This window comes from Nyctereutes procyonoides, unplaced genomic scaffold (genome assembly GCF_905146905.1).
Source record: "Nyctereutes procyonoides isolate TBG_1078 unplaced genomic scaffold, NYPRO_anot_genome, whole genome shotgun sequence".
NCBI classification, from domain to species: domain Eukaryota; kingdom Metazoa; phylum Chordata; class Mammalia; order Carnivora; family Canidae; genus Nyctereutes; species Nyctereutes procyonoides.
The window spans coordinates 51,683,895-51,710,540 of NW_026575046.1; the positions used below are offsets into that span (position 1 = coordinate 51,683,895).

General features: G+C 56.2%; 1 protein-coding gene across 3 annotated transcripts in view; it reads left to right on the forward strand.

The window, feature by feature from the left end:
* UNC5A (unc-5 netrin receptor A) overlaps positions 1-26,646 on the forward strand; it is a 61,965-nt gene that overhangs the window by 32,544 nt on the left and 2,775 nt on the right. The window contains exons 2-12 of one of the 3 annotated variants that reach the window (XM_055325001.1): positions 13,618-13,839; positions 19,061-19,204; positions 19,468-19,571; positions 19,699-19,879; positions 20,548-20,715; positions 21,273-21,437; positions 22,408-22,596; positions 22,702-23,004; positions 25,773-25,860; positions 26,071-26,239; positions 26,396-26,629. In XM_055325001.1, the coding sequence (XP_055180976.1) occupies positions 13,618-13,839; positions 19,061-19,204; positions 19,468-19,571; positions 19,699-19,879; positions 20,548-20,715; positions 21,273-21,437; positions 22,408-22,596; positions 22,702-23,004; positions 25,773-25,860; positions 26,071-26,239; positions 26,396-26,629 (1,967 nt within the window). The remainder of the gene's footprint in view (positions 1-13,617; positions 13,840-19,060; positions 19,205-19,467; positions 19,572-19,698; positions 19,880-20,547; positions 20,716-21,272; positions 21,438-22,407; positions 22,597-22,701; positions 23,005-25,772; positions 25,861-26,070; positions 26,240-26,395; positions 26,630-26,646) is intronic. The other 2 variants (XM_055325002.1, XM_055325003.1) reach the window with 2 other exon arrangements.

The window sequence follows — 26,646 nt, forward strand, 5'->3', positions numbered from 1 at the left end:
GATTTAAATATTCATGCAATTATTAGTGATTTATTAAGAGCTAATGACCCCTTCAAGAGGCTCTAAATCTTCATCTACAGAGGCCCTGGCCCTCTCCTCCCCCTTTGCCCCTATTTCTCCTTATTACCCCCTCCCCCCAAATCAGAGAAATGAGCTGCTCTTCCACAGCCCAGATGACATCATAGCATAACCCATGTTGCCATGGCTATAGCAGAGAGGTGAGGTGGAGGCCTAGGACCAAGGTCAGGCCCAGGGAGGAGCTGGGCTTCATGAGGGTGGAGACTCTTGCTCCCTTCCCAACCAGACCCGGAAGACTCAAGGATGAGGAGGGTGCCCACCAGCCCCTCCATGACCCCACTGACCAGCAACCTCCACACTGCAGCCTCCTCCAGGCTGGTTTCCAGGAGCACCTCCTCCCCACCTCATTCTGACATTAGCATAGCTCCACCCAACCCCAACCCTCCCCCAGATACCTCCTACCCTCACACTTGTCTGAGGTTGCCCATCCCTTTAGGGGAGAGAGGAGGCCAGCTTCTCTCTCCCTGGCTGCTCTTTCCTTCCTGTCTTTCATTTTTAAATGCTCTACCCGGATTGCATCAAGGATGAGAGCGTGTGCAGGGATCTGGGGTTCTGGGACTCAAGGCTCAGAGAGGACAGTGCCTTGCCTCAGGCTGCACAGCAAGGCCCAGGCCACCTGCCTATCCTTCCTCCATGTTCCCTCACACTCTCTCCCCTACCTTCCTCTAGTCCCCACCTCCCCCGCCACCCCCAGACCTCGGAGCCCATTAAAGGGGTAGGAAAGATAATGAACAAACCAGGAAAACATGAAATCAATATTAGGAGAAAAAAGTATGGCTGCCATTAAGTAAAATAAACAAACTGGTAATTATTTGGACAGCATGTAATTAAAATGGGGTGAGGGCTCATTACTGCCTCGTCAGGGGTATGATGGGTGTAGCCAGACACCGCCTTCCCTGCTGGAAGTTCACAGCCAGGCCTGGGCTCCTACCACCCCCCCCTCTCCCCGACTCCCACCCAGAATTTGAGTGGGGTCATTGCAGGGCGTTTTCTCTGTGGATGCCCACCCCTGTCCTATCCGTGTCTCTGTCTTCGGCAGCCTTCTCTGGCTCTCTGGGGGTCAGAATCTGAGGACCAGACCCAAGGCAAATGGGGCAGGACAGCCCCTAATCCTCCATCAGCTCCTTCTCCTGACTCCACTGCTTTCCTGAGCAGGGAGTGGCTCTCGGCCCTTCTTCCAGCCCTCAGCCTCTTCCAGAGAGGTAGCGCCTGCTCGGCCTCAGTGGAGGGTGGATGCTCGTGCTGACAAGTCCCAGCCACCCGGGGTGGTGAACAGATGACTCGTGCAGCCTCTGCCCAGACCCCAGAAAACTTCCTTCAGGAGGCCTTGATAAGAAGAAGTCCTGGGAAAAGACGGGATGACAGGGTGCTGGCAAGGGTGGGAAGAGTCAGAGAGGAGGGGACCAGTAGGGTAGAGCAGTGACCGGGGGACCCTCACCTTGCCCAGACCTCAGTTTCTTAGCTCTGAAAAGTAGGAGGAGGCCTTGGGCATTGTCCAGTCTGGCTTTGGCCTTCCAACTTGCTTGGCCCACAAGGTGTTTCAATGTTTAAATTAGTTATCAACATTTTAAAACAGGACATTTCACATAGAAATGGGTTTCCAACTTCTCTTCAATGAAAAAAATCCAGTGCCCCTTGGCCAGCCTGCCTGTGCAGCAGCAGTTGGCCAGGCTGGGCTGACCTCTTGGACAGGCATCTCTACTCTCCATTTCTGGCCCCCGCCCAGCCCCTGAAGATACCTGAGTCTGCCACTCATGACCCTCCTGAGGCTCAGAGAGGGCAGTGACTTGCCCAAGGCCACAGAGCCTTATAGAGGCAGAGTGAGGATTGGAGACCCAATCTTCTGACGCCCAACTAGGGTCTCTGTCCCCTGCCTTCAGCAAGTATGTGCCCTGGGCCAATAGCTGGCAGGGATAGAAATGACACAGTACCCAGCCGAGAGCTTTCCATAAGTCAGGGGAATGCTTCGACTTAGCCACAATTACTGCCCTCCAGCTGGCCAGTCCTTGAGGCGGGCACCACTGACAAGAGGTGGCACACACCTGCTTCATGCAGTTAAGGGTACCTGGTCTGATGGAAGAGGCAGCCATTGCACAACCAGCCTACTTCAGTCAGTAATGGTCTCTCAGCCAGGAAGCCAGAGGAGCAAGCCATGCATCTCCTGAATAGAGAGGAGTTGGGGAGGCATCAAGAGATGCCTTGAATTGTGAATTGTCAGGGCTGATGGACATTGGGAGTGAGTGGGGTGCCCTGCAGGTGCAGGGGAAAGTTAGAGGGGAAGGGTTGAGGGGTGCAGTGAGGGGATTAGTGGATACACTGGCTGCAGGGTGTGGGCTGGCACCCAGGATGAGGCAGCTGCTTTGGGTAGGGTGGGGTTATGAAGAACCGAACCGACCTTTACCCTGTGGTCAGTGGGAACCATTTCAGGGGTTTGAAGTGTGGGATGAGATTTTCTTTTAGAAATAGCACTGTGGTGATATAGTTGAGGATGGCACCAAAGCCAGGAGATGGTCATGGGAAGGCATGTTTTGGGCTTTAGGGGTGGAGGGCTGAGGAGCTGGGTAGCCATAAAATAAGAGAGGAAGGAGAAGGAAGTGAGTGGGAGAGAGGCTGGGGTGGCACTCAGGGGGCCAGAATAGTGGTCAGGGAGCAAGAGGGCCTGGTGGCTCTGAGACTTCCCCTGAGGCTTTTTGGGGGAACCCTGCTGACAGAAAAGTCCCTGGGAGCAGGAGGTTTGGGGAACATGAGCCCAACTTGGGACGTGCCTGGTATGAGGTTCTGGGAGATGTCCAGAGGCAGGGAAATTAGAGCTCAGCAGTAAGGGGGGCTGGGGACCCTAGATGGGAGGCCATGGGAGCAGACACCTTAGGAGAGGGCAGGGCACAGCTGTGCAAGCCACATGGGTGGGGAACAGAGGAGGAGCTAGGGTTCAGACCTCAGGACTGCTGCTGCTGGTAGGAGCTGGATCTGGACTGGATTTTCCTGTGGGTCTCTGAATGAAGAGAAGTCCAGGTGGGCTCAGCTGCTGAGAATGGGGTCACAGGATGGCTGATGACCTGAAGCCGCAGGGTGACCCTCCTGGTGAGGGTGTTGGCCACCCCAGCCAGATTTAGCCCAAAGGACAGTAGGCAGTGTTGTTGTTGTTGTTGGTGGTGGTGGTGTGTGTACGGCTTGGTGTGGTGCGCCCATGAATGCCAGAGCACTAGGCACAGAGAGTATGATTCTGGAACGCTGTGTGCCCAGACTTCCTTGGCGGGACTATTACCACTGGACACTCCATGGGGCAAGAACTTGAGTGTCTTGGGCACTGCTGTGTGGCCTGTGCCTAGCACAGTGGCTGGTGCATTGCATCTAGCACGTATTTAGTTAAAAGCTTAGGGCACTGTAGCCATCTGGCCTGGGTAGGAATCCATCACTCACTACTTATTTCACCTCTCTTGCCTTGGTTTCATTGCCTGGAAGTTGGAGATTTAAAATAGCTCTTTGCCTCCTAGAATTACCGTGAGGGTTAAATAAGAAAGTCCATGTTATGCTAAAGCTGTGTATGTGTGCACGTGTGAGTGAGTGTGTGTGTGTGCATGTGCCCGTGTACGTGGGTGGGTGTTTGCTGGCTGTGGTCATGGGCAGTATCTCCCACTGGCTGGGGCCCTTCACCGTGCAGCGCCCTCTGGTCCCTGAGCTCTGTCCCGGGGCTGAGGCCACTCTGCCCTGTCCCAAACACACTGAGCCAAGCCAGGCGAGGGAGTGATGCAGCTGCTCCCACAGCACCCCTGGCTTCCACTCTGGCCAGGCTGGCATTAAACCAATGAGATATGAAATGCCACCCTATCTGGGACCAGGGTCTTTAATTAAATTAATTGCCAGCAACATTGTAAAAATGCTGATGGGGTCATAAATGGCACATCAGCAATACTGTTCATCATCCCTTTGGACTTGCTGGGGGCATCACCTGGCCTAGGACTGGGACTGGGCATGGGGGGCTGATGCACGGGAGCTCTGCAGTCACCAAGGCCTCTGGCAGGGGGTGTTGGTGGGTGGGCAGGCAGGCCAAGGAGGGGGAGGGGGTGGGGGCACCTTGTTTTAAGGGTGCGTGTGTGCAATAATTGCACCAGTCATAGCGTCATAGCTTAGCCAGGGGGGGTGGGCGGGATACTTGGCAAGGGGCGGTTTGGGAGGGGAAGGGCAGGCACATCCATCAGCCTGCTGGCCAGTTGGAGTGGCCCTTGATCCATGGACAATGTGAGAATCTGACCCAGCCTGGCCACAGATCGCTGAGTGACCTTGAGCAAGTCCTTCCCCTCTCTGAGCCCCAGCTTCCTCCTTAGGAAGACAGGTACCCCCACACTTGGCCCACCTTCCCAGGGTCCTCCTGGTCTCCCTCCAGCAGCCTCCTGCTTGCCCTGGACAGTGCCTGATAGGTCTCTTTCAGTCAGGACTGCCATTGGCCCTGGCAGGGCTCAAAGCTTGCAGGTTGACCTCCTGCTGAGTAACAGTGAGGAGGCTGGGCTAGCGTCCACTGCCCACCTCTGCCAGGTGAAAGGTGGAGGAGGCCCACCATACACGTGCACACACACACACACACACACACACACACACACGCACGCACACATGCACACTCACACACATTCTGCCCCAGCAGAAGATGCCATAGTAGGAGAAAGCCTTCCTTCCCTAGTTCTCTCTGGGCTGTGTGACCACATAATTACCCTGGATTCCATTCTATTTAATTGCAGCTTATTAAATTCTAACCAGCCAATTATCAGCCACAATTACAGCTTAATTCAGGGACACAATAGCTATTTTATCGTTTGTTAATCAAATGCTTATTTAGGCCTCAGCTTTATTAACTATTTCTCTGGCCCAAAGTAAGGCCCTGTGGCAGGATGGGACACTAGGAAGAGGCCCCTGGGACCTGTCCCCCCATCACCGCACTACCCGCCCCTTGGCCTAACACTAGTGTCTAAGTCTTCTTCCCTGGTGGGTTTGGGGACCTTTAGTGATGACAGCGGTGTGACACTGTGGGCACCAAGTAGAGTTGGAAGACCCAAGTTTGTGTGTTCCTGAACTCAGCACATGTTTATCAAGCACCTACTATGTGCCAGGCCCAGGGCTGGGTTCTGGGACCACAGCAGTGAACCTGACAAGTGTGGTCCCCACTGTCATGAAACATTTCAGAGAAGGGGATGTGGTTAGTAGCAAGCAACAAGTTTCCAAACAAGATGACTTCAGATAGTGGGGAGTGCTATGACAAAAACAGCCTGGAAAAAGATGGGAAGCTAGGAGGAGCTTGGAGTGTAGCTGAGATCACCCGTGTAAGAGCAAGGGGCAACATGTTGCAGGCAGAAGAGCAAGTGCAAAGGCCCTGTCGTGAGATAAGCTTGGAGGGTTTGAGAAACAGAGAAGGTTAGCATGAACACAGAGTGAGCAGAGGACAGTAAACTGTGTAGGGCTAGACTCTAGTCCAGTAAATGCCCAGAACCCTTGCCCTGTGCCTGGTCTGGCTGGGAGGTGTCAAGAACCCATTCAGCCCTTTTTGGCTGGATGACCTTATGCAAGTCCTGAGCTTCCACTCCCTGTCTGTAAAATGAGGGGCCAGCAGAAAGCACCTGAGTACAGTTCCCAAATGATAAGCCTAGTCTGCAGCAGCTATGGGCAGTATGGCCTGGCTGCATTAGGTGTGAGTGTCCTCTGAGCCAGTGAAGTGGCCCCATCCCCCACCCCTACCTGCTTTGTTCTCTGCAGTTCAGCCTGTTTGCATGTCCTCCTCATGTCGTCTGTGTCTGTCCTTGTGACCAGGCCCCTGGAGCCCACTGGGGAAGAGGGTGACTTTCCTCCGATCTTGGGAAGGTGGCTGCTGCATTTCACACATGCATTGTCATGGAAACTAGAGTGCTGGGCACACGTGAGTGTGTGTGTGTGTGTGTGTGTGTGTGTGTGTGAGAGAGAGAGAGAGAGAGAGAGAGAGAGAAAGAGAGAGGAGGGGCTTAGGGTACCAGCCCCCCACCCAGTATTTCCTCCTCGTGCACTCTTGAGCAGGAGACACTGCAGCTGTGTCCTCCCTGTTCACTGACCCGGCGAACACTGGGGCAGAAGAGCCTGGCCTCAGACCTGCCCCTGCCCTCCAGGAAGTCCTTGCTATTGGGAGCGACAAGCAGCAGCCAAGGAGACTAATGACTGAGGGATGAGCCAAAGGGCAGAGAAGGGAGAGAAGAGAGGCTTTGGTAGGCACCTCCAGACTCCAGGCAGGGTGGCAGTACTCACCCACCGCAGCCCAGTGCAGGGTCAGCACGTGCCCCAGAGGGGAAAACCGAGGCTTATGAAACAGGAGCGGCGGGGGAGGGGGGTCTGCAACAGCCAAACTAGCTCCAGAAGCAGCCAACAGGCAGCACAGAGATTTTTTTGCATGTTGGATTCGGAGGAAGTCTGAAGCACATACCCCAGCTTGCTCTGGTTCCCTGGCGCCCCCCGTTGTTACCTTCAGCCAGGTCCATGTGTCCGAGCTGCTGCCTGGAACCTCGGGGTTCTTGGTTCAGCTCCTAGGTCTGTGATCTCAGGGCTTCTGGGCCACTTTCCCCCATTCTCACCACCACCTGCAGCTGTCTCTGCATTTCTGACAGCCAATGCAGTTTCATTCCTACTTATCAGAGCCTCTCGGTGAAGCTCCCTTATCATAGAATTGCTTGTGTTTAAAAAAGAGTAACTCATGAAGCAGTCTCAGGCCTTGAAGGTGCAAATGGGCAGGAGAGCAGAACTCACTGTTCCCTTGCATGTCTGCACCCCAAGCCCCCAGCCATTGTGGCCCTGGCTTTCTGACTCATCTGGCTGACCTGGACCCTGAACAGGTGCTCTGCCTCCCTGGGGTCCAGCACAGGTGCTTCAGAAATCAAGTTCCTTTCCCATTGATTGCTTTGATCGCTTGATTGATTGATTGATTGATTGGAGGGCAAGCAGAGCTGGCTTTCCATCAGATTTGAGTGTGTGTCCCTACTTCCAGCCCTCCTTTCTGGGCTCTGGCCCCATTCAAGGGAATGATGTTCACCCTGCATTCAGCAAACACCTGTTGGGCACTTGCTATGTGTCACAATCCTGGTCAGGCTCTGGGTTGGAGTGTGCAAAGGGATTTGGTCCTGGCCTTCAGGATGCTGACAGTGGGGAGACAGACTCATGAATGGTGACAATATGAGGTTTGAGGCATTGGACAGATTCAGTTGGGAGCTCAGAGGAGGTGTGGCCCGCTCTGGCTGGGGTCAGGGAAACTTCCCAGGGGAGGTGGTACTTGAGCAGGCCTCGAAGGATAAATAGAAGTCACCCAGGGTGGATGGACCTACAAGGCCTTCTAAACTGGCCCAGAAGACAGAGAGTTTCTCTTCCCACCAGCCCAACCCAAACCCAGAGTCCCATCTGTTCACATGGGGTGACCTGTCCATCCAGGAATCGGTCAGTGTCAGATCCCCACTTCTGGGGCCATATAGGGGCCCAGCCTACCTGGACTGAATGAGCATATGGCCTGAATGGGGTCGCAGGGGGGAACATCTGCAGAAATCCAGATACCCTTAGCCAGAAGGTCAGGGAGGCAGAGCCTGGGAAACTACAAATAGTCAAGGTGCCACCCCACATGGCACACTTGGAGGGAGGCCCTAGAGGCAAGGCCAGGTGGCAGCTCAAACCCTGGACCAACAGGACCTCCACTGCCAGGTGAAAGGCATGGTGCATTAGCCTAGGGTGCTCTCTTCTCTCCCCCTGGGGCCTATGAAACTGGGATATCCAGGCCCCAGGGGGACCTACCAAATGCAAATCTCCAGGTAAGGCAGTCTGGAAACATAAGTGCCCAGGGGTCAGAGGGCTCAAAGCTGGGTGAACTGCCAGAAAAAGTTCAGGCTGCAGAAAGAGAAAGCTGCCAAGCCCCAGCTCCCTCCTCTACCCCATTTCCAATCCAGAATATTTCTCAGAGTGGACAAAGCAGGCACTTGTGGCTCTGATCACCAGGACTGTTGGAAGGCTGAAAGGAGCAGGTGGCAGCAGGGGAAAGGCTGCATTTGGGAAGCAGCATTCATATCTTCCAGCTGAATGAGGTCAGATGACACCCTGCCCCCAACCCTCCTATCCCACTCCTGAGACTGAGTCTTTGCTCAGAAAATACGAGTTCATTATTAGCCTGATTAATCACACCTCATATTTTCGTGGTGCTTTTAAAAATAAAACATTTGAAAGCATTTTCACACCCACCCTGGGCCTCGGAGTTACAGGGGCAGGTCTTGTCATCCCAGGCTGCAAGTGAGACAGAGGGGCTCAGCCTGAGTGGCATGTGGCCATCAGGAGCCCTCTCCCTGCCCACAGCTCCACCTACAGGCCACTCTATATAACCCCTGGGTCTCCCTACAGGACAAGAGTGAAGTAGCTACTCTTGGCAGATCTGCTGAAATTCAAGGAAAGAGAAGGGGTAGTCATTCAATCACTCAACAAATACACCATCAGTATCCTGGGCTCCTGCCCAAAGCAAGTACAAGTGTGCAGACTATTTTGAATGTACCCTGGAGGGAGGCTCAGGGGACAGGGTGAGCACTTGGGCAAGTGGCAAAGAGTGTGGATCCAGAAAGGCATCCCAAAGTGGCATGTTTGCTGAAACTTGAAGGCTGGGTGGGATTTCCCACATGGACCTCATGGGACAGTATTACCATGAGGTCCACTCCACTGGGTGCTCCCTCATCCACCTCCCAACTGCCCACTCCTGCCTCCCTCCACCTGTTCATGCAGGAAGATTTCATCATTCCCTGGCACACAGCTCTCCAGAGGCCCCCATTGCCATTACAATAAAATCCTAACTGCTTACTAGACCCTAAAGGCCCCAGGTTAGGCCCCTGCTCTCTCTCCACCCTGGCCATGCCGACCTCCTCAACAGGCCTCACACAAGCTTGGGTCTTCTCTGCCTGACACCTCTGCTCTTCTCTTTTCCTAAAACGCTTTTCTGTCTGGCTTTGGCATTCAGGGCTCCACTGAGATGTCACCTCTGCAGAATGATCTGCCCTGAGCCCTCCTCCTCTCTAGAACCCTTGCACCCACACCCTTTCTGAAATAGCACCCCTTATAGCTGCTTCATAACCCTCAGCAACATCTGGAATCCTCTATTTTGTTTTGTTTCTCGAACTTGGAGAGCAAACTTGGGCTGTTTATGTGGCTCACTGTATCCCAGAACAGTTGTGGCCTTCCAGAAGTATTTGTTGAATGAATGAATGAATACATTTTAGGTCATAGGAGCACTGTGGGAGGGGAGTGAGTCTGTCCCAGGCTCAGCTCTTGCCAAGCCCCCACCCCCCTCCACATACACAAAGAAGATGAACCCGTGTGGTCTCCCAGGCCTCCCAGGCCCTTCTCCCTCATCATTCATTGTCCAGGAGATCCTGGTGATGGGGACTGCTTGGGATGTTGCTCCCACCTTTAATGGGGCAGCCAGAGCAGAGGTGTCAGCTGGGGTTGACTTGGGCAGCCAGTGCCCTCCCGAGACAAGTGGGAGCCAGCCTGCCAGCCCCAGGGTTCAGTAGAAGTGGGGTTTGTGCTTCAGGGCCTGAGCTGTATGCAGGTGACCGAGAGCCCACTGGGAATCTGCCAGTAAGTGAAAAAAGCTTTCTAACTGATTTCCAATGGGGCAGCTGGGCCACGTCCTTTGCAAGTGGGAGAGCCTTGGCTGGCGCATGGTGAACAGAGCCTCTGGAGAACTGAAGGCTGGGGCTCAGAGCATGCCAGGGCTAAATAGTCAATGGGACCTGTACCTGCCAGCTTTCCTGCAGCCCCTAGATGTCCGTCCTGGCAGAGCAATCCTTCCGTGTTCATTGCCTCAGCAGCCCCAGGGGAAGCAGCAGTAGGCACTCCACTCTGAGTCCCCAGTTGCTAATGCCTGCACTAAGCAGCCTTGAGCTGAGTGGCAGGGACCAGGGATGGATAGGCTGGCTGAAGACAAAGGCCTTAGCTGCCCACTTGTTTCTCCTTGGTAAGAGCTACAGCACCAGTGAGAACAGGATGCAGAGAGGGCAAAACACTGGGAGAGTGAGTTGGGGGACCCCTCTTTCCAGAGGAAGTGCCAGTAGAGCTGGGCCCTGAGGAGAAGGTAGAAAAGTGCTGACAGAGGAGGGAGGAAGGGTGTTTGAGACAAAGACTGTGGGCAGAGACCTAGAGGTGGTAGGTGTGGTGCCTAGGAGGAATCAATAGGTATTTCTGCACAGGAAGGCTGGAGAGTTGTCCATGCCAGAACAGAAGACTCAGAGATGCCAGCCAAAAGCAGTTGGTCCCCTCCTGAAACACCCACAGGAGCCAGGCATATAAGAGAAACTAGAGGAGGCAGGCCTGGGTGGGGCAATAGGGAGTGGTGGGGGCTGTGGCAAACTAGAGAGCTTGTGCCCTGTGGAAAGGGTCATAGATCCTTTGGCCCTGAGCATGCACTGTTTGGTGTCCTCTTTTTTTAGACAAGTATAGGAATCATGTCAAAGAGAACGATGCTCACTCTAGTGGCCTGTGATATGATGAGGGGGAAAGCCCCGAGGCTCATGCTCTGGCTTAGTTCAGGCAGGAGGCCTAAGTGGGGCAGTGCAGGGTCAGGCAAATCACAGATGCTGACCACAGGATGGAGATCACATGGTGGGCTCCAGGGCCAGAGGAGGGGAAGCCAGCTCTGGCCACCGGGAAGCTTCTAGTAGCTCCAAGAGGACATCCAGTGGGGCCTGAATTTACCTCTACTTGTGGCCTTAGAGTGTCCTTGATAGAGGGTGTAGCTGAAACCTTGAGGGTACCCCCTGGGTCCACCCAGTAAATGCCTCCCCTCAGGGTGAGGAGGGAGGCCTCACCAGTGTGGCGTGACGGAGGCCCTGGAGAAGTGAGCTATGTCCCTTATTGGTCACAGTACATTTATTTTTCATTAGCAGTTAAATGCAGACATGAGGGATTGTGCTAGGTTCAGCGGGCAGCTGACGTGAGCAGTGCTCGGTGCCACGGTCGACGGGGAGGCTACAGGGCCACTCACTGTCCGCCTCCCTGGCCAGGACCCCTGCCCACACAGCCCTGAGCCCCAGGCAGGCTCCAGCCAGCATGGAGCCTCCACAAGGTGAGGCACAAGGAAGCCCGGATCCTGCCACTAGAGGGCCCCATCCCCTGCTGGAGCATGTGACCCCTGCCCCCCAGCCCCCTCCAAGCTCAGGGATCAAGCTCTGGCCTCCTCTGGGCATCCCCGGCGGCGTCTGTGGAGATACTGTGTCAGAGAGGCCACTGGGCCTGCCAGCTCCCCACTCCAGGCCACACTCCCAGTCACAGTCTAAATCTTAGGAGGCCTGAGCCTGACCCAGCCCTGCCCTGCCCTGCCCTGCCCCAGTGGCGAGTGGCTGTCAGGTGACAGTGAAGAGCCAGTATAATAACAGAAGTCATGAGGTGGACCCCAGGCACTTTGTGAGTCCAGGGTCCAAGCCAGGGGTTCTGAGGTAAGTGACGTTGCCCTGGAACCTCAGTTCCCATCTGTGAGGCGTCCAGGTGGCTCCTCCCCTGCCCCAGCCCCAGACAGACCCTGGAGGGCACCGGCAGAGCCCCAGAGGTGTATCTGATGGGCAGGATGGAGAAAGGTGAGCTTTTTCTTCCCAACTAGGAGTGTGGTTCCTCGGTAGGCTGACCTTCATCTTGGAGCCTCAGGAAAGCACTTCACAAGAGGGAGAGACAAGCTGGGGAGAGGCCATGGGGGGCAGCGTGTAGGCAGGATGGCCTTGCTGCAGATGCTGTCGTGCTGAGTCACAAACGCCCTCCACCTCCCCATGTCCCTCCCACACAAGGAGTCACTCCCCATCCCCATTCTGAGGGCAAGGCATCTGTGGCTCTATGCCTCAGTTTCCTCATCAGCCCTCAACCACAGAGACAGTGCCATGAGGGCTGCTGAGCTGAGGGAGAGGAACCCCTTTACCATTGGAAATGCAAAACCACTAGGCCCTGGCAGCATCCAGCATGTGCCGAGCCCCACGCACAGTGCCTTTTCCCATCTCATCCTCACAGCAGCCTGAAGATGGGTGCTGCCTCTAGCAGGCAGGGAGACAGGCTCAGGATGGGAGTGGCGTGCCTGAAGTCACCCCAGGTTACAGCCCCTCGGCCAGCATTCCCAGTCCACCTAAGCCTGCCCAGGACACCTACAGGACCAGGCACAGATCCCCTCCCCAAAATCACAGTCTTGGGGTGGAGAGGGAGACTCCCACCTTGGAAAGAGGCCCTGTGCAAGGAAAGGGCAGTGTGGATGCCCTCTGGGCAGGGAGGGAGCCAGGCCTTCTTCAGTTAGAAGCCCTCTGTGGGTTCTGGACTACCCCTCAGAAGGGTAGATGGTAGAGAACCCAAGAGGCTGACCACGTGAGGCTCCTCCAGACCTTCCCGAGGGGCAGACAGAACCCCGGTGTCACAGATGACAAAATGGCTAATTCACCCAAGGTCACCACTAGCAAGGAGCAGAGTTGATCTCTGAGGCCTTAGTTCTTCCCTCGTTAGGCCCAGAGGCCACTGCTGATTGTAAGAGTGGGTTGTGGGGAAATCACATGGCCCGGAGGGAAGCCAGGCAGTTGGGGGCCTGTTTGACGGGCAGCTGGAGGCTGAGGGTACCCCCTCCATCCTGCCACTCCCTCCCAACTCATCCTCCTCCATCGTCCCAGGGGCCTGCTGGTCCAACAGGCTGTCACACTGCTTGGGGGCGGTGAGGGGGAGCGGTGGTTACCTCCACCAAAGCCTCAGAGCCAATTACCTGTGTCATTAGCAACAAATGACTTGTGAGATGGTTGTGGTTTTCAGTTAAAATTAGAAAGAAGCTCATAGTCAAGTCTCCTTAAAGAGGTGGGACCTGGCTTAGGTCCCTGGGGCTCCCAGACACACTCCTGGCTCCCACCCTGCCGCCCACCCCCCCATGGCCCAGGCTCCCCCCCCACCCTGCCCTCCCCTGGGCCTCTCCTGGAGCACTGCCACCAGCACCCGGCCCCCATGTTCTCCCTCACAGCAGCCCCTTTCCCTCTTTCATTCATATGCTACTTTCTGAGCACCTCCTACTTCCAGGGCCCAGGAATGGAGAGGAACCCAGAAGTGGCCCCAGAAACAGGCACAGAAGGAAGGGACCCTGTCCACCTGCCCTGCTGGGGTCCTCTCCCTCTCTCCAGCATTCTCTGGACCTAAGGGCAGTGGGCTGGCTGCCTCTCCAGGCCCCTGAACTTCTGAGTGACGATGAGCCCTAATTGCTGCTGTTGTGGAGGGCTCCCTAAGTGCTAGGACTCCCACCTTGTCTCATTTCACCTCTCCATAGTCTTCAGAAGTGAGTGGGCTTCCCCCATTTCACAGAGGGGACAGTGAGGCTCAGGGGAGCATTCAGTAGCCTAGATTGCTGGGCTAGAAGTGGCAGCCTGGGCTCATGTGCCTCCCATCAGCCCTACCAGCTGCCTTCCTGTGGCCCAGGCCCAGCCCCTGAATGGGCACATAATTCCCAAGGGCCCTGAAAGCCTGGCAGAGACCCCGGCTCACCCTCCCTCTCTGTCCTTGCTGCAGGTGCCCAGCAGAGTGCCACGGTGGCCAACCCAGTACCTGGCACCAACCCAGACCTGCTTCCCCACTTCCTGGTGGAACCGGAGGATGTATACATCGTCAAGAACAAGCCGGTGCTGCTGGTATGCAAGGCCTTGCCTGCCACACAGATCTTCTTCAAGTGCAACGGGGAGTGGGTACGCCAAGTGGACCACATGATAGAGCGCAGCACGGACGACAGCAGCGGTGAGGCCAGGCTGGGCGGCCCAGTAGGGCCAGGTGAAGGGGAAAAGAGTCTCAGCCTCAGAGAAAACAGAGACCCAGAGAGGGGCTTGCAGTTGCCTCTGGCTGCTATGCCCACCACCCCAGCTCCCCAGAAGAGGCAGGACTCCCACACCTAGGACCCCTTGTATGTACACCGAGGTCTTCCCCCAGGGGCCCCCACCCTCATCAGACCTCAACATTTGGTGTCAGTGAGAGTAAAAGGGAAGCCCCCTACAAATGCCCTAGGATGCTATGGTTGGAAGGGCAGATTCCCACCACTGCATCTGAGCCTGGGCTGGGCCATGGGCAGCCTGGTGAGAGGTGCCAGCCAAGAAAGGGAGTTTGGAAAGAGTCGGTCCCAGATGATGGAAGAGCTCACAGACCTCATACTCTGTGATTGTTTGATCTGTGTGCCCCCGTTCATTCATTCACACGTTCCCTAAGCACCCAGTTTCATGCTGGCGACACAGCCCCCACCCTCAGAGAGCCCCAGTCCTTACAGAGAGGTGGGCAGCACAGTGACCTCTCAATGAGACCTGGGCCCGGTAGCAGCAAGAGGAAAGTAGGACTGAGGTTCCTCAGGGGAGGTGAAATGGAAATGAAGGGGTTATGAGAGATAGACAGGAGAGGAATAGCATTCCAGGGAAGGGGCTCAGCATGAGCAAAGGTTTGGAGAAAGAAAGGTAGGCATTCTGGTCAGGGTCAGCAGGGAAGGTAGGAGATGTGCCCAGGGAATGGTGGTGCCATCTGGAAGACTCACCCATCAGGCTCTGGAGTGAGGTCACAGTCCCATGGGATTTCAAACTGCCGAGTAACATGGTGGGAGCAATGGGTGACACTCAGGGCCCATGGGGAGGGAGGTGAGGGGACTGATGAAAGAGGCAGAACCAGAGACACTGAGGAGAGGAAACCAATGAGACTGAACTGAGACGTGGAAGGAGAGGCTCCAGGGACAGCAGGCGGATTCAGAAGTGCCCTTTCCATGGCATGCCCCATTCTCTGCCCCAACCCTGGCCTTAGGCTGCAGGTAGGCAATGGGGATGTACGCAAAGAGCCCTCGTTTGGGTCCCAGCACTCCCAAAGAGTAGGCCTGGTGGTGCTAACTACAGCCTCTCTTCCTCCTCAAGAACCCCAATTAATTTTATTTCCTCTCCCTTCACCTTGGCGTTGTGAAGCCCCCATGCACAAGGAGCCCTCAGGGTGAGTCCCGAGACACACAGCACACACCTTATAGGGACACAGTCACCAGGGTGAGGCCAGAGCAGTGGTACAGACGAGGACAGGCAGGCCATGCCCAGGACATGCTCATGTCCAGGCAGGCAGGAGATCCCAGACCCAGAGGGGTGGCTGAAGCTGCCAAGTAGGAGGGTCTGGGTAGCCCAGGAAAGATTCCAGAGGGGGAGTCATTTCCAAGGACGAGTCTTAAAACCTCCTGAATTGAGCATTTCCTAGGCCAAAGGACCAGAAGATGTAAATGCAGAAATGGCAAGCCAGCCTGCCAAGACTGGGTATGGGCAGAAGTGGCCCGGGGAGGCAGCAGGCAGCAGGATATAGGGTGATTGACCACACCAGAACTGTGGGAGGTTGGTGCTGGGCAGAAGGAAACTGAAGAAGAGGCCCTGCCTGGGGGAACTTGGAAGCTCTCACAATAACCAGGATGTGAGCAAAGGAGCCATGCGTTTAGGCAGCAGGGAACTTAAGTGCCCAGAGCCAGGATGTCATGTCACAGATGGCTCTGACTCATCTAGGGCCCCAAAAGGGTTCCAACCAAACATTTGGGTCCCTAGAAGTCACACCTGACTCTCCCCTACCAGAGTCAGCAGGGGCTGGTCTCCTTCCCGCCAGGTGTCAATCCCCCAGTTCAAGATTCCTGCCCAGGCCCCTGAGCCCTGCAGGGCCCTGGCCTACACAAAGCTACTGCTTGTGGCATCTTTCTTGCAGTCTTCAGAGCTTAACTGAGGACCTGCTATGTGCCAGGCCTACGGTGGCCCCCAAGATGATCTCCCACCTTAGGACCCCAGCAGAGGTACTAGAAGCTTCCCTGCCCCTGCAGCTTTAGGGCCTGGTGGGAGTGTTGGCCTCCCCTGCCCCAGGCCTCAGTTTCCTCATCTGCAAAATGGGGGAGAGGAGGGTCACCTTGCAGGTTGGTGGGGGAAGCCATGAGAGCTCATGCACCCTGTATGAGCCCAGCTCCAGGCCTGCCCTCTCTTCCCACCCCATACCCAGGGCCCAGCACCACTTCCAGGCATGATGAGGCCTTCCACTGCTGTGGCAGAGCCCCCAGGGAGAGGACAGGTGAGAAGAGCCCTGCCCTTCCACAACATTGAGGGCCTGTCTGGAACCTCTTAAGAGTCTTTAGGCCAGCCTCCTGCTGCTCGCAGCCTCGTCTTCCAGGCTTCCCCACATGTCTCTCCTTGTCCCCTGCCATTGGGAGGTCTAGAATCCATGGATTGGCTGAGGCCCAGGTCAGTACCTGCATAGCAGTCATAGGTTGAGCCACACACGCCAAGAACCAACACTTCCCACTCCCCAGCGGACTCTTCTGGCCTTGCTCTCTTCAAACCAGGCCAGAGCAGAGCTCATGGGGACATAGCCCTTCCATAATCACTGGGGCCCTCTCCTACCCTGAGCATACCAATTCAAGCCTCCTATGGCCCCCATATCTGAATTTGTATTGATCTTGTTGATTTTTCAACCCAAAGCCATTGGGTGCTTTGAGAAGAAATAGGCTTCCCTTGCTTACCAACAGATGGCACCGCAGTGGGCGCTGGCACCACGCGGATACTTGGACCAAAGACCTTGACCCAGAAATTGTCAAGCAGGTATGGTCCTAGGTCAGCACAGATCTGCAGCCCCACTCATTTCTGTGTGGGTAGGTGGGTGGACACCCCAGAAGACATTACCTCTGTCTTCCCCTCACTTGTCCCTATTCCCCATTCAGAAGGCCAGGAAGAGGAACCAAAGCCTGAAAACCCATTCAAACCCAAACCTGCTGATGCTATAAAAGCCCAAAATCTATGAAACCAAGCCTTGGAGTCCCGTCTAGGAGTGTAATTTACTGTGTGTTAAACAAACTGGTTATTAGAAGCAGATTGGTGAGAAAGTGAGAACCTAAGCCCCAGCTTGGCCTCAGACCCCCACCCTACACCCCGCTAACCCTCCATCTCCCAGCAATACTCAGAGTGCCCTCACTGGGGCCTTCCCATGTGCCCACAGCATTTACACACCCACTCACACCCACACACACCCCAGGGCCAGCTGGGATCCTGCCTCCTTCCTCCCCTGTCATCTGCTCACTGACCTGCAGGGAGGAAGGCAGTCTTCACATCAAGGACCATCAGGGCAGAATCTGGGTCTCCCCCTGGGTCCACCACCTTCCTAGAGCATGTGGGCCTCCAGGGCACTGCCTGGATCTGGGACATTGTGGACAAACTTGGCCCTTATTCATGGCAGCAGGAAGGAGATGAGGGGGTGGCAGTGGCAGGACAGAGAGGGGAGGAGATGGGGAGAAAGAAATAGGAATACTTAAATTTAGTGCTGTTCTCCCCAAACTGAGTTGCCTGAGCTCCTACCACAACCACAGGGGATGAAGCAGTCCATCCATCCGTAGACCTGTCCACTCAGGAAGAGTACTGAGTTTAGAATGTTCTGAAAGCCTCTCATCACTAACCCCAGGCTTAGAGCTGGAGGACCCTGTCACCACCCCACAACATGCGCCTAGACTCTGTGTACTTGGGACCTTCTCCTGTACAGAGACCCTATGAGGGACCCTCAGTTCTCAGCCCTCACCCAGAGAATGCGCATTTCTTTACCTTCGAGAAAAGTGGCGACAGGCAGTGCCCAGAACAGAAGGATCTCAGCCACGATGACCTCAGCCAGAGGTGGACACTGCCTCCCACCTCCAAATCTCCTGTGAGAACTTGCCAGGGGCAGGGGCAAGTGAGAAAAATCTGGGGACCCAGTGTGGGAACCGGAGAGACTTGTGAGGAGGGGTCTGGGCAGGAGTCCAGGAAAAACATGTTAAAGAAGTTAAGAGGAAAAACAGCCTCCTGGCCTGCCTACTCAGCTGAGCTGCTGCTCCTCCTGCAATGCAGCCCTAATTGAATTTCTCTGTTAACAATGGAAACACATTGGTTGCCCGGCCTCTCTCCCTCTTTCTGATAAACCAATGACCCGAGGGAAATTGGGGTCAGGAGAAGGAGAAATTGGAAACCGTCTTTTCTCACTCCTGGGGACACTGGTTTTGGCCAAGGGCCAGGGGCCTGGAAGAGGGCCGGTATCTTGCCTTCTGGGTCCTTGAAGGATCTGGGCTCCCTGATGCACCATTACCTGGGTCCAGGTGTGGCAGAGGGTTAGGGGAGCTGAGTCTGTCCTTGAGAGGGAACCCCGCAGCCCAGTCCAGTCAGCGTAGAGAGAGCTTCAGAGACCCATCACTGGCCAGCTTCACCTCTGCAGACTGCCCCCCTCACCCCCACCAGTGTTTCTCCTGTGAAATGGGCAGGGTGAACCCTGAACACACACAAATTCAGACAGCCCCTGGGGGGGCTACAGCAAATCACCGCCTCTCTTAAGCCTCTGTTTCCTTATCCATAGAGTGGGGGCAATAGCAAGAGTAGATTGAAGAAAAAGAGCCAGCATGTAGGAAACCGGGCTAAGCCCCAGGGGTCTATTATCATACTACATAATGGCTGTAATTATATTGTTAATAGCTGTTATTATAATATCACCTCAGGATCTACCTGCTAACCCCCAGGTGGGTGACCCAGCTCCTTCCTCACCTTTTTCTAATCCACAAATGCCACAGGGCTATCCTATCTGCCTCATCCCTTCTGCTTTGGGTCCTTAAAGGCCAGATCCTGTAAGCCCAAAGCTCCTCTGTGCCTGTTGTCTCTGAAACGATGGGAAGCCCATTTAGAGACATTTCTGTGACTGGTGAAATAGGCCTTGGGTAACAAAGTATAATGAATGGAAGTGCTAAGGACTGGTTCCTAGCCTTCAGGAGCTATAAATGGAGTGCTCCCTGGGGCTCCCCCATAGTTCCTTCCAGGCTAAGGATTGCCCTCAGGATCCACTCTTCTGAGCAGAGAGTAACCCTGCTGGTGCAGGGACATCCCCCCCCACACACACACACATCTGGGTGGCAGGAACCGTGTGAGGCTTGGCGCAACCAGGACCCTGGCTACCCACCCCTCCTGCCCCACAGGGCTGCCCGCCATGGAGGTCCGTATCAATGTCTCGAGGCAGCAGGTGGAGAAGGTGTTTGGGCTGGAGGAGTACTGGTGCCAGTGTGTGGCGTGGAGCTCCTCAGGCACCACCAAGAGCCAGAAGGCCTACATCCGCATTGCCTGTGAGTCTAGGACCTGGCCCTTGGTCAGGGGTGGCCGGAGGGTATCACCAGGGATAAGGGTCTGGTCAAGAAAACTTCATGTCCTGCCTGATGGGTGGAGAAAAGTACCTCTGCACACTGCCAAGGCACTCCCATGTCCTCCTAGTCACTTGGCACTTTCTCTTGCCATGTGCTGTGGCCCCTGTGGGACCAGGGGACAGGGCCAGCTGGGCTGAGCCAGCATGAACCACTCAGGCCAGAGGACACTCTTGCTCTTCTCCCAGATTTGCGCAAGAACTTCGAGCAGGAGCCGCTGGCCAAGGAAGTATCCCTGGAGCAGGGCATCGTGCTGCCCTGCCGTCCACCAGAGGGCATCCCCCCGGCTGAGGTGAGAGGGGCTCTGGTACCCGCTCCACAGGTGGGTAGGGCTCCCAGGTCTTGGGTCTTGCCTGCCCTGACACCCCCAGGTAGGGCCAGCTGGGTGGGCAGTGCAGTGGCATGGCTCCCTCCCCCAGGTGGAGTGGCTCCGGAACGAGGACCTGGTGGACCCGTCCCTGGACCCCAATGTGTACATCACAAGGGAGCACAGCCTGGTGGTGCGACAGGCCCGCCTGGCCGACACGGCCAACTACACCTGCGTGGCCAAGAACATCGTAGCGCGTCGCCGCAGCGCCTCAGCTGCTGTCATCGTCTACGGTGGGCCCCAGTGCTGGTGGGGCAGAAGGGCTCCCAGGCATAGGGAGATGGGGCGACGATGTGTGGGTGGCTCCCCATGGAGCCAGGACCCAGTGGACCAGGTTGTGGCCTCACTGGGAAGGACAGGGAGAGGGCTTGCTGTGGCTGTCCGGGAGCTGAGGGGCGTATCTGGACCGAGAGGTGGGACAGGTTGGTGGTCCTCTGCGCCTAAACCATCCGTCGGGTTACCTGTGGGCAAGGGACATTGTGCAGACGGAGATGAGGGCACAGGATGGGAGTCTAGGAAAGGTGACAGGCCACGGCCCATGCTCCTGAGTCCCAGGTGTGGAAAGTAGAGTGTTCCAGGCACCCTAGGAGCAGACAGAGGGGGCGGGTGCAGGAGTTGCCTTCATGAAAAACTGGGGTCTGGGCTGAAGGAGCATGGGAGCTGCCACGAGGGCTGGCTGCCCCCAGCGCTTGCCGAGCCTGCTGGGAGAAGGGGCTGTGGCACAGGTACTGTCAGGCCCTGGGGCCAGCATAGGCTCCCCTCCAGGGCTTCTTTACCAGCACAGCCACAGCCTGCCCATTTCCAGCTTACGGCCCCTCTGCCCTCCTGCCCCCTGGCCCCTGGGCCAGCATATCTGAGGAAGCCCCCGCTCCCTGACCCCAGTCCTTCTCTGTCCGGCCAGTGAACGGTGGGTGGTCGACGTGGACCGAGTGGTCCGTCTGCAGCGCCAGCTGTGGGCGCGGTTGGCAGAAACGGAGCCGGAGCTGCACCAACCCGGCGCCTCTCAACGGGGGTGCCTTCTGTGAGGGGCAGAATGTCCAGAAAACAGCCTGCGCCACCCTGTGCCCAGGTACCAGCGGCCGCTGCCTCCCACATCGCTCCTCACCACGCCATCTCCGTGCCCTGGCTCCATTGTGCCCACCAGCCTGCCCCCCATGGCTCCATCCCACCCGCCCACACGCAGGGCTAGGCTCAGTCCAAAGCTGGGATGGGGTTTAATGTGATTGGGGGCAGGGTTTGGTCCGTGTCCAGGCTAGGCTTTGGTAGAGGGGTTGAGTCAGAGAGTCTGAGGTACAATTAGGACAGGTATAGACAGAGTGGGTCAGGGGCAGGGCACTGCCTGAGGCTACAGAACCACCTATGTCTGGAATCACAGCGTCATGTGTGACCAAGCACCCTTGTTGCCCCAGGGCCCGGATGGCCCCATAGTGTGGATAGAACAAAGCAGGCCCAGCATCCCGTCATTAGCATGCATCATTTAGGCCAGCTGGACACCAGAGGGTGTGCTCCTTACCACACAGCATTGCACCTAGGTCTGGATGCCCAGCAGGGCCGCACTGGCAAACTACCTAGGCTACTGCTCGGGCTGACTGCACCATCTCCTCTCTGTTCCTGTCTCTCGTCTAGTGGATGGCAGCTGGAGCCCATGGAGCAAGTGGTCGGCCTGTGGGCTCGACTGCACCCACTGGCGGAGTCGTGAGTGTTCTGACCCAGCACCCCGCAATGGAGGCGAGGAGTGCCGGGGTACTGACCTGGATACCCGAAATTGCACCAGCGATCTCTGTGTGCACAGTGAGTCCTCTCTGCCCCAGGAGTCCTCTGGATTTTGCCAGTTTTGGCCCTGACCAGCCCCAGGAGGTGATGGCTAAGGGAGTCAGTCCCCTGCCACAGGCTGTACCCTGTCTCCAAAATTTAGGACCTTCAGGAACTCCCCATCCCTAACATACCCACACATGTGCCCGTGTATACCCTAATATCTCTCTCACCTCTGCTGAAACATGCATACATGTGAACCTTTCCCATGTACCCCAGATGCCTGGATCCCGCTCCTCTCTGCAGCTTCACCTCCACGGAGTCCCCGAAGTGCACACAAAAGTCCTGTGGGGATGCCAGTCTTGTGAGGCCTGTTAATTACAAGGCCATAACTAACAATTAAAGATCTCTGTTGGATTTTTTTCTCTAGAACACACCCTCCCCCATTCTTTCAATTAAAAACCTAATTATCTGTGTCAATTCCTTTCTGATGGACATTTCTTCCATTACACAAAACCCTTCTAAAATCAATATAGCTTCCTCTGAGCAATCACCCCCATAGTGATTCTGGCCCAGGGACATGGCTAGGAACCAGATTAGCAGGCCCCTCCACCCCCAGGAAGCAGAGCCCCTACTTTGGAGATCCCAGGAGCTACCTCCCAGTCCCAGCTGCCCTGGGCCCCAGAAGAATAGGTGCAGCCTAGCAGCTCAATAGGGCTGTCTGGGGAAGTGTATCTTCCCCTCTTCCATCCTTCAGTAGCAGCAACCTCTCAGACTGAACGAGCAGTGAGAGATGTGATTTGCCCAGAGTGACACAGCAAGGTGGTGGCAGATGCAGGGCTGAGATGCGCACATGCTGACTCCATGCTCCCTGCCACCAGCATCCGAAGCCCCGCTAGTGCTGATGCCCAAGGAGTGAGCGCCTCATCCTCCTGGGGTGTAGACTGCTGACCTCTCCTTCCTGGCCTCCTGCACCCTGCCCCTCCCAAGGCCGCGCTCTTTCCCGCAGCTGCTTCCAGGCCTGAGGATGTGGCCCTCTATGTGGGCCTCATTGCTGTGGCTGTATGCCTCCTCCTGCTGCTGCTTGTCCTCATCCTTGTTTATTGCCGAAAGAAGGAAGGGCTAGACTCAGATGTGGCCGATTCGTCCATCCTCACCTCAGGCTTCCAACCCGTCAGCATCAAGCCCAGCAAAGCAGGTGAGGTGTCCCCTCACTCCTAGCATCCCTGCCAGGCCCCCACACCAAGATTTACCCAACAGGTCACCTCAGTGCCACCCCCTGAGTCTATCTTTACCCTTGCAGACAATCCCCATCTGCTCACCATCCAGCCAGACCTCAGCACCACCACCACCACCTGCCAGGGCAGTCTGTGTCCCCGGCAGGACGGGACAAGCCCCAAGTTCCAGCTCGCCAATGGGCACCTGCTCAGCCCACTGAGTGGTGGGCGCCACACACTGCACCACAGCTCGCCCACCTCTGAGGCCGAGGACTTCGTTTCCCGCCTCTCTACTCAGAACTACTTCCGCTCCCTTCCCCGCGGCACCAGCAACATGACCTATGGGACCTTCAACTTCCTCGGGGGCCGGCTGATGATCCCTAATACAGGTGGGAAGGACCCCAGAGTGCCCCGGGGAGCTCTAAGAGGCAAAATTAGCTTTTGTGTCCCTCCTAGGGGAGGACAGGACAACTCTGATGTTTGTCCTGTGCTGCTCAGCCTCACCCCGAGTGCCGAGCCAGGCCAGCAAGGAAAGGGGATAGGGTTTTGGAGAGAATCCAGTCATGGCTGGCAGTGGGGCCAGCACAGAGGTCAGAGTGTCTCCCTTCTGTTACCTAACGGCACAGGACTACTGTCCATTCATTTATGCGGTCAGCCAGCCTGTGTGTGCCAGACTCTGTTGGGCCCTGAGCCCAGAGGTAGGACAGGTGCCAGCCCCAAGGAGCTGGCCAACTAGTGGAGACGTGGCAAAGGACAAATGCCTGGACAGGAGGCCATCCACCTACCACCTCATGGAAACCCTACTGACAGGGTCCATGACAGGGAATCCATAGACCCCTTCCATAGTCATCTTCTGAGGAAGATGTTCTCACCCTGAAATTCTCTATTCCCTCAGGTCAGGTGACCCCACATGCCCCTGATTTTCTTGCCCCTCTCCAGCTGCTCCTGGTGCTTCTTCCCTTAATATAGGTGTTCCTCAGAGATCCTGCCTGGCACCCTCTTGCAGAGCACTCTCGCCTACTCCATGGCTTTAATCGCCATGTCTGTGCAGATAACTCCCACTCCTCCATCCCCAGCCACATTTCTCCTGGGCGACAGAATCATACACCCAGCTGCCTCCTGGGCAGCTCCATCTGGATGTCTCACAGCACCTCAGATTCCTGTGGTGCCTAAAACAGTACTGTCTCCCACCCTCCCCCAGAACCTCCTGTTTCCTGGCTTTCCTCACCTCAGGGACAGCGGAGTCAAGTTGTTCAAGCCAGAAACTGGAGGTCACCTTGACCTCCTAACTCTTTATCACTTGCTCCCTACAACAGCTTTAGTCAGTCACACACCAATCCCATCATTCTTCCTCCTCAAATGCTCCTGCATCCTCCTAAGTTCTCTTTCCCACCACCTTTTTGGCTCAGGCAATCATACCTACCTCTCATCTGGTTCAAGGCAACAAGCATTCACCCAGTGAAGCCAGACTTAATCATGTCCTTCCCCTTCTTGAACCCTTTTCGGGGCTCCCCATGCCCCAAAGCCCATGGGGCAGGGCCACAGTGACCTGTCTGTTCCCTCCCATCCAGGTGCCATACCCTTCTATGCACTCTTTCCCTGCACATGGCAGTCCCGGTGGGCTCTCAGCACTTCAAGCACACTGTGACTTCCCTTTGCATACATGGGTCCCTCTGCCCCCATTCACTGACTTATCTACTACTTCTCATTCAGGTCTTGGCCTGGCAGCTCTCCCTCTCTGGGCCTCAGGTCCTCCTCACAGGGTTGCTAGGATGATGAGGTGAGATGGTCCAAGTTAAGCTCAGAAAGGACAGGCGCACAGTTGGCACTCAGGGACCATCAGCCTTTCATTCCCTCTGGAGCAGGGGGGCTGCCACTCCTCCCTGCTCTCCCCCAGCACCCTTTACTACCATCCACTTGTCTTTCTACCCACCGAGCTGAGTGCCTCAGGAGAGCAGGTCCCCTAGTTTTTCCTCCCTGCCCTGAGTACCAGACATTAGCATCCACTGAATGTGTAAGTATGTATACCTCTGCCACAGGGAGCATTCACACACATGGATCTCTGGGACTGTCACCAACACTGGCAGCCAGTACCAGGAGGCAGCATAGAGCTGGTGAAGGGAGCAGTAGCTGTAAATATGCCATCAATGGCTTCCCTCTCCTGGGCGTCCGTTTCTGGGAAGTAGTGATATTCCAACCAACCCACCTCAGGGTTCATGCCGGAGCATAAACATAAGCTTTTGGACTTGGTCATAGAATTCCTTCCTCTCCCCAGTCACGTGCCCCTGAAGTCCCTCCTAAGGTAGGCACCCCTGTCCTAAAAGAGCAGGAAGGTGGAGCAGGATCACTCCTTGCCATCCCCAGAGGAACTCTGCAGCCCTTGTCCCTCGTCCTCCCCCCTTGAACCACTCCTCACTAAGCAGTCATTTCTGATGCTGCCTGCAAGACATTGGGACAGAGGTGAACCCACCAGACAAGAGGACATGTGTGCAATGGCTCCCAAACCAGGGAGGTCTACCCAACCCAGCAAGGTAACAACCACAACCAACAACCAGAGCAACAACCAGGAGCAGAGTCATGGTGGCTGAGAATGGCAATCCCCAAAGATGAGCAGGGCCAATGGAGAGAAGGAAAACTTGAGCAGAGCAGGAGGGTAGGGCACCCAGGCAGAGGTATGCTCAGGAGAGTAGCTTCAGAATGGTCAAGTGTACAGCACAGTCTGGGCTGAAAAAGCTGCTGGAAAGGCAGTGGGGGCCAGAGGTGAGGGCCTTAAATGCCAGGCCAGGAAGCCGGGCCTTATGCTGGAGTCATGGAAAGTTTTAAGCAGGGAGTGCCCTGGTCTTACCCAGTGCCTTTTGGGTGACAGGTCAGGTAGGTACAGCATACCTGGCACCTTTTTGTTCCAGAGTTGTCTGTGCCCAGGCCAACGAGGCATGCTTTTTCACCTGAGCTCCCTCAGCCTCTCTTGGGACCACCAGAACTCAGCTTCATGCCTGTGTAGGTAGATGGACAGCCTGGCAGTCCCTGTGGCACCTCTGTCCCCTTGTCCAGGCTGGCACAGTCTTCAAAGGAAGGCTCCTGCAGGGGCTGGCAGAAGGGAGTGTTTTGTATCTTTGCAGCACTGATAAACTTCAACCCTCCTCCTACTTTGTCACAGGGATCAGCCTCCTCATCCCCCCAGATGCCATACCCCGAGGAAAGATCTACGAGATCTACCTCACGCTGCACAAGCCAGAGGACGTGAGGTGTGGGCGTGGGCCCTGTTGCTGGGGCTGGGCGGGTCACCATGACACCCCAGCCCATCTACGGTCCGACTTGGGAGGGTAGGGAAAACTACCCATAAGCTCCACCCAGCTCTGGGGCCCTGACCATGGGATGCCACTACCCTGCCCCAGCCAGCTCCCAGGACAGCCCACTGATGCCTTTCCCTCCCCACCTATATTTCCCCACTTGAGGTTGCCCCTAGCTGGCTGTCAGACCCTGCTGAGTCCCATCGTTAGCTGCGGGCCCCCTGGAGTCCTGCTCACCAGGCCAGTCATCCTCGCCATGGACCACTGTGGGGAGCCCTGCCCAGAGAGCTGGAGCCTGCGTCTCAAAAAGCAGTCCTGTGAGGGCAGCTGGGAGGTGAGCAGGAACAGCCCCAAGCCGCCCACCTGAGCACTGGGGGATTCAGAGTGGAGCCTGGGGTTCCCACCTGGCCTTTGAGAGCCACCCTCTCCCCAGCCTGGCCACTCCTCAGAGTTGTTGGCCAGGAGCTGACCCATCGGGCCCTGCCCACAGGATGTGCTGCACCTGGGCGAGGAAGCGCCCTCCCACCTCTACTACTGCCAGCTGGAGGCTGGCGCCTGCTATGTCTTCACTGAGCAACTGGGTCGCTTTGCCCTGGTGGGAGAGGCCCTCAGCGTAGCCGCAACCAAGCGCCTCAAGCTGCTTCTGTTTGCCCCCGTGGCCTGCACCTCCCTTGAGTACAACATCCGAGTCTACTGCCTACACGACACCCATGACGCACTCAAGGTATCACTCGCCCCCAC